The sequence below is a fragment of the Rhea americana genome, unplaced genomic scaffold (genome assembly GCF_003343005.1).
Source record: "Rhea americana isolate MKP2758 unplaced genomic scaffold, rheAme1 scaffold_201, whole genome shotgun sequence".
NCBI classification, from domain to species: Eukaryota; Metazoa; Chordata; class Aves; order Rheiformes; family Rheidae; genus Rhea; species Rhea americana.
The window spans coordinates 902,707-915,410 of NW_028186162.1; the positions used below are offsets into that span (position 1 = coordinate 902,707).

The 12,704-nt window shown below is 49.8% G+C and overlaps 1 protein-coding gene across 1 annotated transcript in view; it reads left to right on the forward strand.

Moving 5' to 3' along the window:
• Positions 1-119: 119 nt before the first annotated feature.
• The window catches only part of SNUPN (snurportin 1), a gene marked incomplete at its 5' end in the record, with an annotated part of 20,121 nt that continues 7,536 nt past the window's right edge, over positions 120-12,704 (forward strand). Inside the window, 7 exons of the mRNA XM_085304014.1 lie at positions 120-368; positions 1,191-1,295; positions 1,632-1,728; positions 2,400-2,497; positions 2,880-2,957; positions 4,868-4,948; positions 9,234-9,560. Of these exons, the coding sequence (XP_085160140.1) occupies positions 120-368; positions 1,191-1,295; positions 1,632-1,728; positions 2,400-2,497; positions 2,880-2,957; positions 4,868-4,948; positions 9,234-9,560 (1,035 nt within the window). The remainder of the gene's footprint in view (positions 369-1,190; positions 1,296-1,631; positions 1,729-2,399; positions 2,498-2,879; positions 2,958-4,867; positions 4,949-9,233; positions 9,561-12,704) is intronic.

The following is a 12,704-nucleotide window of genomic DNA, read 5'->3' on the forward strand; positions in this document are numbered from 1 at the left end:
CCCGCGCCTCGGGGCTCTCGGAGGGTGTGGGCGGTTGCGGCCGCTGTGCCTCCTTCTGTGGTATTTAGCGGCGGCGCCGTGGCTCCGTCCCCGCTGCCTCGGGTGTAGCTGCCCTCTAACGAGCGAGCTGTGCCTGGTTACTGAGCGCGGGGGGGCAGGTACGTGACCGCCTGCCTTCTGCAGAGGGAAAGCAGGGCTGCCTTCTCCGCAGGAGGCGGCTGGACTATGTGAACCACGCCAGGAGACTGGCAGAGGATGACTGGGCAGGGGTTGAAAGCGAGGATGAAGAGGAGGAGGAGAGAGATGCAAATGAGGAGGAGATGGATGTGGATGTTCCTAGGAAGCTGCCCAAGCGCTATGCCAATCAGGTGAGGAGTTGTCTGCAGCGCTGTGGCGGGGGTGGGGAGTGGGATGGTAGGGCTGGGCAGAGGAAGGACATGGCAGGGATAAGGCTGGGGGCACTGCAGTAAATGTATTCCTGTGAGAGGCTGTCTGGGCGGTGGCTGTGTTGGGGCTGAGGGCAGTGCATCCTAGCTGAGTGCTTGTTGTAGAACTGTGCCTCATCTCTTGCCTCTGAGACATGCTGTCTTCAAATGGAGGGTGGGCTGATATGGATTGGCTGGATCCTTTAAGAGACTGCAGCTCAGCTAGAGACATTTACATCCCACAGTGCAATACTTAGTTGAAGAGTCCATCTCTCCCCTCTTGTGGGATAGTGTGGAAGGAAGGGAAACCTCAACTGATAGCTGTTTTTAGYCTTGTTATGTTGGTTCTAAAAGATGAAGGGCCTCTGAGGTGCTCATAGGAAATCTAAGGATCTGAAGGAGCTGACTAGTCTGATCCCTTTACTCATAATGTTTAGGAATCCCTAAGGTCTGCCACTGAATTTTCTTTTTCTTTTATTATTTTTAAAAAGTGCTCAAGTGAGGCTGGAACAGGGACCAAGCTATCAGGAAGCACAAATGAGGACTGAGTCCCGTGTTGGACTCTGAACTTCAGAATCTGTTAAGCAGGCTGGTTAGAAGGAGCTATGCATTGCAGGGTGATGAACAACACAAGTTGCCTCTGTAGCATCCAGTATACCTGTAGAAACCAAGTCAAAACCTCTTTTGCTTTATTCTTGATCTGAGTTTTCCATAGCTTCAGGAAAGCTGTTATTAATTATTTTTTTTTTTTTATGTGTTTCTTAGCTGATGCTGTCTGAGTGGCTGGTAGATGTCCCCTTGGATCTGGAGCAAGAGTGGATTGTAGTGGTGTGTCCCATAGGGAGACGGGCACTAGTCGTGGCATCCAAGGTAAGCGACAGCAGTGGTGAAGTCTCACCACCCAGTAAAGGATCTGAGTGTGTCTGTCACATCATTGTGTCAACAAACCGAAGGCTGGCCTGGGRGTCTTTCCTGCTTTGTGCTAGTGGAGCTCTGTGGGGCCAAAACTTTCCTTAAACTGAAAGAATTTGGGCACTGGGAGATGTGATAGTAACAGAGCTTTATCTAAGAGTCAGTACTGCTCTCCTCTGACAGGCTGCTTGGAGCTGGTTGTGACAGAGACTTGTTTCAGAGCCTTGGGTGTGGARCTGTGGCATGAGAGCGAGGAGACTGGCCTTGACTCTTCTCTTTCCCATTTCCTTGCAGGGCTCAACAGCAGCTTATACCAAGAGCGGATTCTGTGTCAACAGGTTCCCATCCCTGCTACCGGGGGGGAACCGGCACAATTCACTGAGTGAGAAAGGTAATGGTCCAAAGGGGCATTTGGAATAGGTGGAGGAGAGCAGCCCGCTTCTGTATGCGTGTGTATCTGCCTGCATGACAGGTTCAGTGCTGTTCTTTCAGCTCCCTCAGGCCCAGCAGAGTTGAGCCCTTTTCTGGTGCCAGCATTGTTAGCTTCAGGCCTGTTTGTGAATCTGGGGGGATAACTGGACGTGGACAATCTTAGATACCTTTATGATACACAAGAACAACTTTTATCAGCTGGCTGGCTGACTGACACTCTTAAACCTGAACATCTTCCTTCCTCTTAAGTACCAGAGCTGTGTACAGCACCTTGCCAGTGATCCCTTGATGCTGGTGTTTCTCGTGTTAAAGGCTGTAGCTTTTCTTGCTAAGAAAGAGAATGGCCTTAATATCCCATGCAGTTGCATTGCTTGCCCTGAGGAGGAATTATCACTGGATAGGTGGCTTATTCTGAAATGTACCTTTGATTGGAGTTCTTGATCTTGTTGAGCTCCTAAAGCTGAGCTTTCTGTGGTCATAACTTCTGTTCAGCCGAAGGGAGTCTCTCTGCATGTCCCAGGCTTCCATCCGTGCTMGGGTTTAATCCAGGAGAGATTTCATCTAGCAATTGCCTGTTGGGTTTGGTAGTATCTGGAGTATGTCTGGATCTCCCTGTGTCTGTGTGTGCAGTTTACAGCATCCTGGACTGCATCTACAATGAGGCAAAGCAGACGTACTATATCCTCGATGTGATGTGCTGGAGGGGACACCCTGTTTATGACTGCCAGGTACTGAACCCCTTCCGTGTGCCCTGGCTTCTCTTCTGTCACCTGTTCTGGGAGCTGCTGTGCAACCAAAGTTGGATGCAGCCCATCGTGCAGTAGGATAGATCTTCAGTCTAAATGCCAACATCTTTACAGCTTGTGTGCCAGTGGTTACTGGAATAACTGGGCAAATCTTTTGGGGATACGAGGGAAGGTAGCAGAGTTTGGGGTGGTGATTGGCTCTACAGAGTAGAGCTGAGTTCCTAAATCTCCTGGGCAAGTGTAGAGCAATGGAGAAACAAGATTCCCCGTGCTAGGCACTCAAAAATTCTGAAAGCGCTACAGTAGCCCAGGTGTGGACTGGTGATGTGTCGTGGATTCTCACTAAATCTGTCTCCTTCCCCAGACTGACTTCAGATTCTTCTGGCTCCTTTCAAAGATCCAAGAGGAGGAAGGGCTAGGAGAGAAAAGCAGGATTAATCCAGTAAGTTCTTTTGTCCTGAGAGCAAAAGAAGCCTAGTGGGGTAAGCTCTCCTGTTCAGCTGGCTTCAGCATATTTGTTCACAAGGGGAAGCTTTTTTCCTGTCTTAGAGATCAGGTCTAGAAGCATGCTTTTGATGAAATGGGATACCATGTTCAGGATGTAAACAGAAGCATTGAATATTGTAAATGAGATGTGGAAGAGTTCTTGGTTTTTTTCCAGCCAAAGTGCTGAGGGAGATCAGACTGCAGGGTATCAGTTAATTTCCATGCCATCTTTAGCTTCCTCTTGAAAAGGAATGGAAAACCAGTGTGGTTTCTGCTGGGACCGTGTTGGTAGGCAGCCTGACTACAATGGAAATTATCATTTGATAGTCTCATGGGCTCCCAAAGGGCTGAAGGATCATAAAGCCTTAGCCTTCCTTCCTGCTTAAACTAGTCATTGAATTTATARAGCTGGTTATCAGATTGCCACCTGGAATCCCTACTGAGCAATGATAAGTCTTCCTGTGAAGACTTAAGAGTGGGAGTCAGACCTGGCACCCACAGCAATGTGGAAAGTGATTTTGGAGGGCAGGTATCAAGAGAGGGATTTGGCAGGCTGGCTTACGGAGCGCAGTTTGCAAAGCAGGACCTGATCTCTGGGTGGCCGTGCTGTGTGCTCAGACACAGCTAAGCGGAGCAACTCCTGCAGGTTAAACATATGGGTYGTTAAGAGAATGCATGCTCCGGTGCCGGCAGCGAAGCTATCGGTAGTTGGAGAACATCCTGTTTTGACTCCAAGAGGAATGTCCAGAATATGAGTACCTAATGAAGGGGGAGTCGTTTCAGCTTTCGTTTCCTGGGTGGAAAGGTTTGCTTGGCTGAGCCAGCAACCGAGAGCAGACATATGTCTGCTTTGCATCCTGCCCAGAGGTCATCACTTTCTATTTTGGTTAAAGGAGTGTCTCAGGGTCAGCTCCCTTGAAAAATCCTTCCTGCAGCCCCAGATGCTTGGGAAACGGGTATCAGAATTATGTGGGAGCTGTGAGCTGAATTCCTGTTGTCTGCRTCTCTTTTAAAATGCCAAAATTACCAGAGAAGGGGGTCATTTGTAACTAGGGTGACTTAAATGCAGAATACTTGAAATAGGACATTCTAGCACATTAGCTCTCACCCTCTGTCCGAGTGTTGGCAATCTCTGGGCCTTCTTTTAAAGGTCATCTTCTGTTACTGAGATGAGATTTCTAAAATTGCTCTGTGGAGCAGTATGTGTGCTTTATCCAGCATTACTGGAGAGATGGTGGGGATGATTTCCAAAGGCTGTTCCTACACCTGGCCTCTCTGATATTTAGGCTGGTTTTCTTTTTCTTTTTCTTTCTTTTTTTTTGGGGGGGGGGGTTGTTCATGAAGTTTTTCTTGTAACTTTACTGGGATATAATTGGCACAGCTGAACAGCTAGGTCCTGTCATTTTGTCTCCAGACCCAGGGTTTGCTTAGGAGTTGTGTTGAATCGCATCAGAAGTTTGCCTGTCCCAGTAACTGGTTTCTGATTACTGTGGGATGCTGTGGAAAGAGTAAGGATTTGGGGATAGCTCTTTCTTCTGACTTCATGAGACATTGCTTATATCTAGACCATAGTGTTATAGCCACCGAGACCTGCTTTTCAAGAGCTKGTCTAATTTTCCTTTAAGCCTGCTYGTGCTTTTGGACCCTGATAGCCTGTGCCAGGAAGGTGAGCAGTTTCAGCATGTGCTTGCTTCCTGTTYGAGATCACTGCCTAGTTACTTCGTCCAATGCCCATCCCGTCTCCCTCGTGCTAGATCTCTGGAGGAACGCTTCCTTCTTGGCTACCTCCACACTGGTGCTTGATTCAGTGAATTTCATGTTTTTGGTTGTGGAATTGTCTCTTCTAATGCTCTCTTACTCTTTCAGTTCAAATTTGTGGCCCTGCAGAATTTCCCCTGCACCTCAGAGAGCCTGTGTAAGGTGCTAGCTACGGACTACCCATTCGAGGTGAGAACCTGCAGCCGGGGGCCTGGAACGGGCTTAGAGACAGCCCCACTGGGTGCCTGCCAGTGCTTGGAGGGAGGCACGTCCCGTTCATTTGAGTTGTGCTCTCCCAAGGCCTGCAGGAAGCCAGCTGAGTTGTGTTGTTTCTGTGTGTGAAGGATGGATGCCTGTTATGCATGTGGCTGATCTGTTACCCTGTCACCAGGTACAGGCCATGTCCAGCAAAAGTATTTAAGCAAGCACAGAACAAAATGAGTGTTCCCTGTATTTGGACTGTGCTCATTGCTGTTTACTGTTGCTCTCCTGAAAGAGGAGAGCTTAGGGAGGACTGTTCACCAGGGGAAGCTTTTTCTTCTGCCTTACGGATCAGGTCTAGAAGCATCTGCATTAAGGTGTCTTAATGCAGAGACACCTAGGCTGCCTCCAGAAGCAGCATAGCTTACTGTGTGGCAGTGTGATGGAAGGCTGCCCTTTGTAGGGCTGGAGCTGGCACCAGGTGCTACCCTGATGAACTTGCATGGGTACAGGCATGAAGTTTTCTCCAGTAGGTTCCATCATGTGATGGTGTTTCTTGGGAGGTCTGCAACGCAGGCAAACAGGTGCCTTTTTTGACCTCTGTCACAGACTGTGCGCATTTGGTTTGGTTGCTTCATCCATCTATGTGCAAGGTATGTAGTTGCCTTCCTTCTTGCAGGAAAGGAAGAGGATGGTGTTGAATTCATGCCAGTTTCTGAGGGGTTCAGGTTTTAGTGGTGGACACATGGAACATACTGGATCWGGGGACAAGCAGCCATAGCAGAAATGGATTCAAACAGGTCTGTCCAGGTGCTGCCACTGGATGTGTCACAGATGCTAGTGCAAACCTTTTGCTTCAGTGCAGAACGAGCAACTTTCTGCCTTTGACTCGTGCTGTTTCTGGCTCTTTATCAGAGAGGATCATTCCTGCAGCAAGAGCAGACTGAATGAGACATGTTCATTCCCTACATCAGCTTTAGGAGCATGTACAGTTCAACAATGCCTGCTGTCCTGTAGAAGATGGGCTGGACAGACAACTAGATGTGTCACCCATTTCAGCTGTGTGTGGTTGTAAGCAGTGMGTCATAGGATTTAATGAAAACAGCTTGAGCTGCTTTTGGTGGCTACCCTGGGTGACTTGGCACTGAAGTGGAAGAGGATGGAGGAAGCAGTGACGTTCCAGCAGAGTGGCAGTGACTGACCTCCTCACAGATCTGAATAAAACATCTGGGAGCCAGAAGCTTTTCCAATTGCTGCAGCACTTCCTGCCGAGTGCCCAGTTTCAGCCCTAAATCAAGAATAGCCTTTACAGGGGTTGCTTGTCTTGCTAAGCCAAAAGCCACTTTGATTTAAAGGTGTCTCTTGTGCTCTGACAGCCCAGGTTAGCAATTAACGTAAGTGCAGGTTTATACCTAAGCGATGCTATTTTGTCTGTAACGGCTGACTTTGCCTTCTGTTTAACAAAGCAGAGAGAGTCTAAGTTAGAAGTCTAGGAGGAGTCTAAGTTAGGAAGTCTCAGCCCCTTGATGATGTTGCCAGATCGTGCTCTGACCACAGAATGGAGCATGCAGAGTTGTTGAGAAGGCATCCCAGGATTTTCATCTGACTTAGTGACAAATGCTCCGACTGTATCTGCAGAAACAGTTGTTCCTGGCTTTCCTGAAGAAAGCTTTGCTCCTTTCTGAGGCCTCTGCTTCCATGAGAAAAGCCTGAGGAGTATTATCCCACCATGGTCAGAGCAGAATTGTTTCAGCTTGCTAAGGGAGACAGTTGCAAAATGCCTGAGGAGGAAGATGGAGTCGAGCAAACTCTGCCTTGTAATGTGGCTGTGATTTGCCCCCAGGCTGTTCTCTGGTCAGTTCATCACATTTCGCTTGATGGGATCATACCTTGGTTTTTGTGCAGTTGATGGCTCAAGGACAGCCAGTAACCTCACAGAGACATAGTGCTGTGTTTCCAGGAACTAGAGTGAACCGTGGGTCTTATAATAATGTGCCACAAGAGGGAGCCCAAGAAATCCTCATAAATAGCTTCCAGCACCGGGACAAAAAGAAGGAAGCATTGCAGGAGGCAAAATATAGCCTTGCTATAGATAATACAGCATAACAGAGATCTCTTTTTGCCGGTGCCCAACAACTTGTGATGAATCATGCTGAGTACATTTGTGAAACAAGGGGAGGTTTTTCTCTGCTTGTTTGGCATGGGGTGACCCACTGCTATTTAGCCTATTAAAAAGATCTTGTGTGTGTGTGATGGCCACAGATCTGGTCAGTATTGTCAAATTTGGATCTCTAGAGTTAATCTGTAACCTTAGAGTTAGGACCTGATCCCTAGTCCGCTATATTTAGTAGCAGGTTTTTCCACTGAATTAAGTGGACTTTGGGTCAGTCAACTTGCACTGAGTTTTAAGTGTTTTGGAAGTGAATCTTAGGAGCTACTGACCTCCTCACAAATCTGATTAAAACAACATTCAGGTGTTCGTGAAGGTTCAGGGAGCCAGCATTTCAGAGAAGCTCCACTATCAAGGAATCGGCATGTCTTTAAGCATCTAAAATCTGAAAAGCATAGCCATGAAAAGAGAAACCGGCTCGGCAGGATTTTCACATGGGTTCAGTTGTATAGAGACAGTATCAGCTTTTATTGTGATGTGGCTAGCGCCAGTACGGTGACTCAGGGTAGGGACATAGCAAGCAAATTAAATAAACTGGAAGGAATATGGGAGCTGCAGTAACTTAAGGGAAATCATGGGAAGGAAGGACGTGACCTGTCTCTTCACCAGACTGAACTCCTTTGACTTCTCCAGCTTGCAGAAGATATTTGGAGAGTCTAGAAGGCAGAAGCCTTTCCAGGCTCTGATGTTACTCAAAGACTCCTGTGGGCACTGGGGAATCCCTCTTGCTCAGAGTGTCGTGTATCAGCTGGAATGTGTTGGATGTGTGAGCCCTGGAGAGGGTGATGGTTTGGGAATGGGGCGAAGCAGAATCTGGCTTTTATCCTCGCCCAGGGAGGCAAGGGGGAAGCTTTGTACTTTAGATGTGCAGAAGCTTACACGTTGCACAAGGTCATGATGTTTACTGTTCTGGTTTCATGTTTTCCTAGGACAGGAATCCCCCTTTTCTAGGGTTATTTTGCAAGAACTTAACAATGACCAAAAGTTTTGGACTGTGATAGTATAAGAAGCCCTATCCGCTCCACCCAAGTTCAGCATCCCCGAAGCAGAAGTGGACATGTGCCTTCTCATTGCTCAGCYGGGTTCACAGTCCAGAACTGTAGCAGAAATCCCCTTGATCTGCAGTTCAGGCTGATTCATTCAGGCCTCAGCTCACTGCCTATATAGGTACCATTCTGCCATGTGTATTCTGGGGACTGTGGGCTCCAGGAGGGGCCTAGGGCAGACAGCTGGGCCTGGGAGCAACTCGGACCACTGCGGTGAAGTCTGCCGGAGCCCACAGTGAGCTCTTTTTCTCATCTGTTCTGCCCACTCAGTCACTCTTACAGGCAAACGGCCTTTAAGAGCCAGTGAGGCTGAGCTAGAAGGAACACCACCTTGCATGTTAGTCAGTCTCACTGCAGGATCTAACCTCAGCAGAGTACACCCATGGGAAGCACAGGAAGAGAGAGTTGAAAATCCTTTAGTGGAGAGGGGAAACGGGGAAAACGTCAGCCAGCTGCAGTATTGCAGAGTGTGGAAATAGCAGCGCAAGAGTTAGGGCCTAAACCTTCAACGGCCTGAGTGCCCTTAACTGTCATTGATTGCTGGAGAAGTTCTCTCTTGGGAAACATTAAGAATTTATTTTGCATAAGCAAGCTGAAAGAGCTGTAGCAGTGTTACGAATCGGGGCTGCTTGGCGTCACACACTCTGGCTAATTACTTTCCAAATGTACTATTTAAAATAATCTACTAAAATGGCCTTTTCGTGTGCTGCCTTATTCAGAAACCTGATGGCTTTTCTGAAGCATGGGATCATAGCAACCAGACAAAAAACGCTGGTCTGTACTGTCATCAGTCAAAAAAGGGTTGCCTTCGATGCTGGGTCGCTTTATGCTTTAAAGCGGTCATCGGACTTGTACCGAATTTGCACCGATCTTTCAAGACAGGAACTGTGRAGGTTTCCACTTTCCTTCCCTCTATTTATTGCACTGCTTGAGAAAAATGATCCAGCTGGTAGATTTGGCCTGTAAATGAGGAGTGGTGCTGTCATCTGGTCTTTTCTCATTCACTTGCAAGAGACTCCAGCTCTAGCCTTTTATTTGCTCTCTCTCCTTTTCGCAGGTTGACGGACTTCTCTTCTACCACAAGCAAACCCACTACACACCCGGCAGTACCCCGCTGGTGGGCTGGCTCCGGCCGTACATGGTTCCCGACATCCTCGGGCTCACTGTGCCTGTGACTTCGCTCACTGCCAAACCAGACTATGCTGGGCATCAGCTCCAGCAGATCATGGAACACAAGAAGAATAAAAAGTTGGCAGTGGGAAAGAGTCACCTGAGTAACAAGGAGGCCGCTGAGAATGGATGTTATGAGTTGGAACACTTGTCTACCCCTCAGCCAGCAAACTCTCCTGAGGGCCAGGATGAAGCAGTGAGCCAGATGGAGAATTAGGTTACTGTAACAGACTGGCTGGGTAAGGAGAAAGCGAGGGGTTACCTGGCTTCCCCAAGTCTCACTGTCACTTGTGCCCCCTGAGAAGGGGGGAGGGCAAGGGTAATTATTGGATGGCTTTGTTTAAAGGGCCTGAAAGTGGAATGTTTTACCCCTGAGGATTTTTTGTTTGATTGTTTGTTTTGTTTTTGCTAAGGTGCTCACTTCGGTGGGGGGCTTCAACAGGATTGTCTGGTTCTTTGCTGAGGCAGTTGTCTGTTGTCTGTTGGGGGGAGAATAACCTGTCCAAACTGCAGGGCTCTTGGTTTAGCTCCTGGCCCTGTTTCTGTTAGTCTTTGGCAAAACTCCAGCCCCGGAACAGTGCTCAGAGCTTGTAGATGCAGATCCTGCTTATAACCTGAGCACCAAATACAGACACTCCTCCTCAGGCCAGGAAGTTTGGGGCATTCCAGCCTTTGATCCAGCTGTTTACACTGAAGCCTTTTCAATGAGAGTTTTGTGGTCAGTCTGCTTCTAGTAGCAGACTTATTTTTTTAATGACTGCTTTGCAACAGACTTCTGTAATCTGAAGGCTCTGCTTTCCACACCCACGTGTTACTGAGAAACTGAATTTCCTTGCATCGGAACTGGCCCCTGCCTCCAAGTATAGCTTTGTGCAGAACCAACACAGAGCTCTGTTCTCTAGGCCCTTCTCAGCAGGGGAAGAAAGGAATAACTCGGTTCTTGACGTTAGCATCAATGGTGCCAAATAAAAGGTTTCTCAGAAATGTAAGTTCTTGAGCATCTTCCTGCTGCCTAAGGCTTGATCCCTGCACTAGCTCACAAATGTGGATTGAAAAAGTGTTTACAGCGCTAACTGAAGCAGAGGAAATATTTGTTCAGGTTTGACTCTCATCAGTGCCTCAAGGTGCTTCAGTCCTTACCTGTTGCATGGTCTCTTTTCCAAGGCCAGGCTCACTCTGCAAGCAGTCTGGCTGCTGCGTTTCCCCATGTCAGTTTAATCAAGGATGAAACCCCTATATTCAGCTTTCCCAAGTTGTTTTCCAGAGGGAGATTAAAATGCCAGTCCCTTCTTGCTGAGCAGGACCACTGCAGAGGTGTTGGGGGGAGACGAGCTATCAGGCTATAAATGGCGCGGCAGAGTCTCCTCCTGGCTGCCTATGAAAATGCCTCCGTTTGGCTCTGAAAAGAAGGCCCGTAACCGGGAGGCGATACTGAGAGCAGGAATCTGTGTGCAGATAGCAGGGGCACTTATATTCTGCCCTCACACCCCCATTTTTCCCAGAAAACGCTTGTTTCTATGCCAAGCGCGTGGGCTGCCGGCGATCATCTGACTGTGCAGCCGCTATTGATTATACCAGTGGGCAGCAGGAACTGTCATGATTGCACTGGAAGCTCGCTGTGGGAGAGACGGTTGGCCTGCTGCCCCCCCTCCCTGCGAGAGCGGGCGAGGAGGTGACACCCCGGGTCTGTGACTGAACTCTCGCTATTCAGACACGGCCTGGATGTGCTGCAGGCGTCTTCAAGCTGCTGGCTGTGTTTAGCAGGTGAAGCTGTTGGTCTGGGGGAAGAGGACAGACACCCGGACTGTCTCTGGAGCAGGTTTGCTGGAGGATGGCAATGAGAACGCGAGCCCAGATACCGCATCCAGCCCGAAATCGGCACGGTTTTCCTTTCGTCAGGTTGAATGCTAACTAAACCCTGAGCTGGGCATTTGGATGTAAGGTCTGTGCATCCCTTAGGGTAGCAAAAGCTGCAGCTCGGGTTACAGCCTCTGTGCTGTCCTTCAGCAATCTTTCAAGGTCCCCTAGCAAAGGGAAGGGAGTGGGCAGGAGATGAAATACCGCTGAAAAGGGGCTTCCTTCAGCTCCTTGCTCTGATCGATGGTGGAGAGCAAGAAGGAAGCAACTGCAGCTTTCCACCCGCTCCAGATGATGCTGCATAGTTTCCCTTTTAAAAGCATGAGCTGGGTTGGAGAAATAAATATTTGTGTTACAATTCCTGTTGGAAACGAAAGCCTGTGTTTGGAGAGAGGGTGTTAAACGGAAGTCACCGAGGCCAGCGCAGTTTGTTACTGCGACTATTTTATTTGCTGGGTGCGATCCCACTCCCAGCTGTTCCTTGCCCTGCTCCCAAGTGGAAGAGGCAGCAGCTTCAGCCATGACCTGGGAGGGCTGCTGTGCATTCCTGCTGCGTGCAAGGAGCACCAGCACCCGCTGGAGGCTAATGTCGAGGGCAGAACGGTTTAGCAGCAGCTCCACATGTAGATGCAGCCCTAGGGGCGTCTCAAAGATGGAGATGGCGTCCCGCTCAGAGCTCAGCCCCTTGTTCCCTCGGGCTTTTCTTCCATTTTCTCCAAGTGAGGTGCAAATGCTCTGGCTGTGGGCAAGCTGCCAACACAGCCCTCCTCTGCTGAACAAAATGTCCCCCTGCCCCAGCCGGGGAGCGGGCACGGCTCGTCCCCGCTCCTGCGGCCCTGCCCCCGGAGGCAGCGCGAGCTGGACGGCGGGGCGCAGCAGCGCTCCAGCGCGGGGGCCTGCCTGGGGGCCGGCTGGCCTCCGGCAGCTCCCCCGAGGCACCGCTGGCCCTGGCGGCGCCTTTGGCGCAGGATCCCCTCTGCGGATGCCTCAGCCCACGGGCTGCGGTGGGTTTCTCTCCTGCAGCGGTGGGGCCTGGGATGCTGCTCGGATGGGATGGGATGGGATGGGAAGGAAAAGGCCTGGTGATAGAGTTTGCTGGCTCAAAGTGAAATCCTCCTTTCCGCTGCTTTGGCTGCAAACCTCGTACTCAGCAGTGTTGCATCGACTGCCGTACAGAAACTTCCAGTGTCTCCCGTGGGCTTCCTGCTCTGAGGCTGGGAAAGGGTACGGTCGTGTTTGTCCTACTTTGCGTTTACTGGATGCGTGTAATTAATAACGATGTATCCAGGCAGTGACACCTGTCCCCCACCRGGAAATGCTATTTAGGGATTGCAGAGGAGGGAGTGCACAGGAAGGCCTGGAAAGCCGGGAGCAACGTTAGCGCGGCGGCGGGGCCGGAGCCCCGGCAGGGGCGGACGCCGGTGCCGGCAGCCGCCAGAGCCCCGGAGCGCTCGGGCCCAAGAAATACACCGATGTCTTCCGCCCCCAGCGAGCTTCGTGC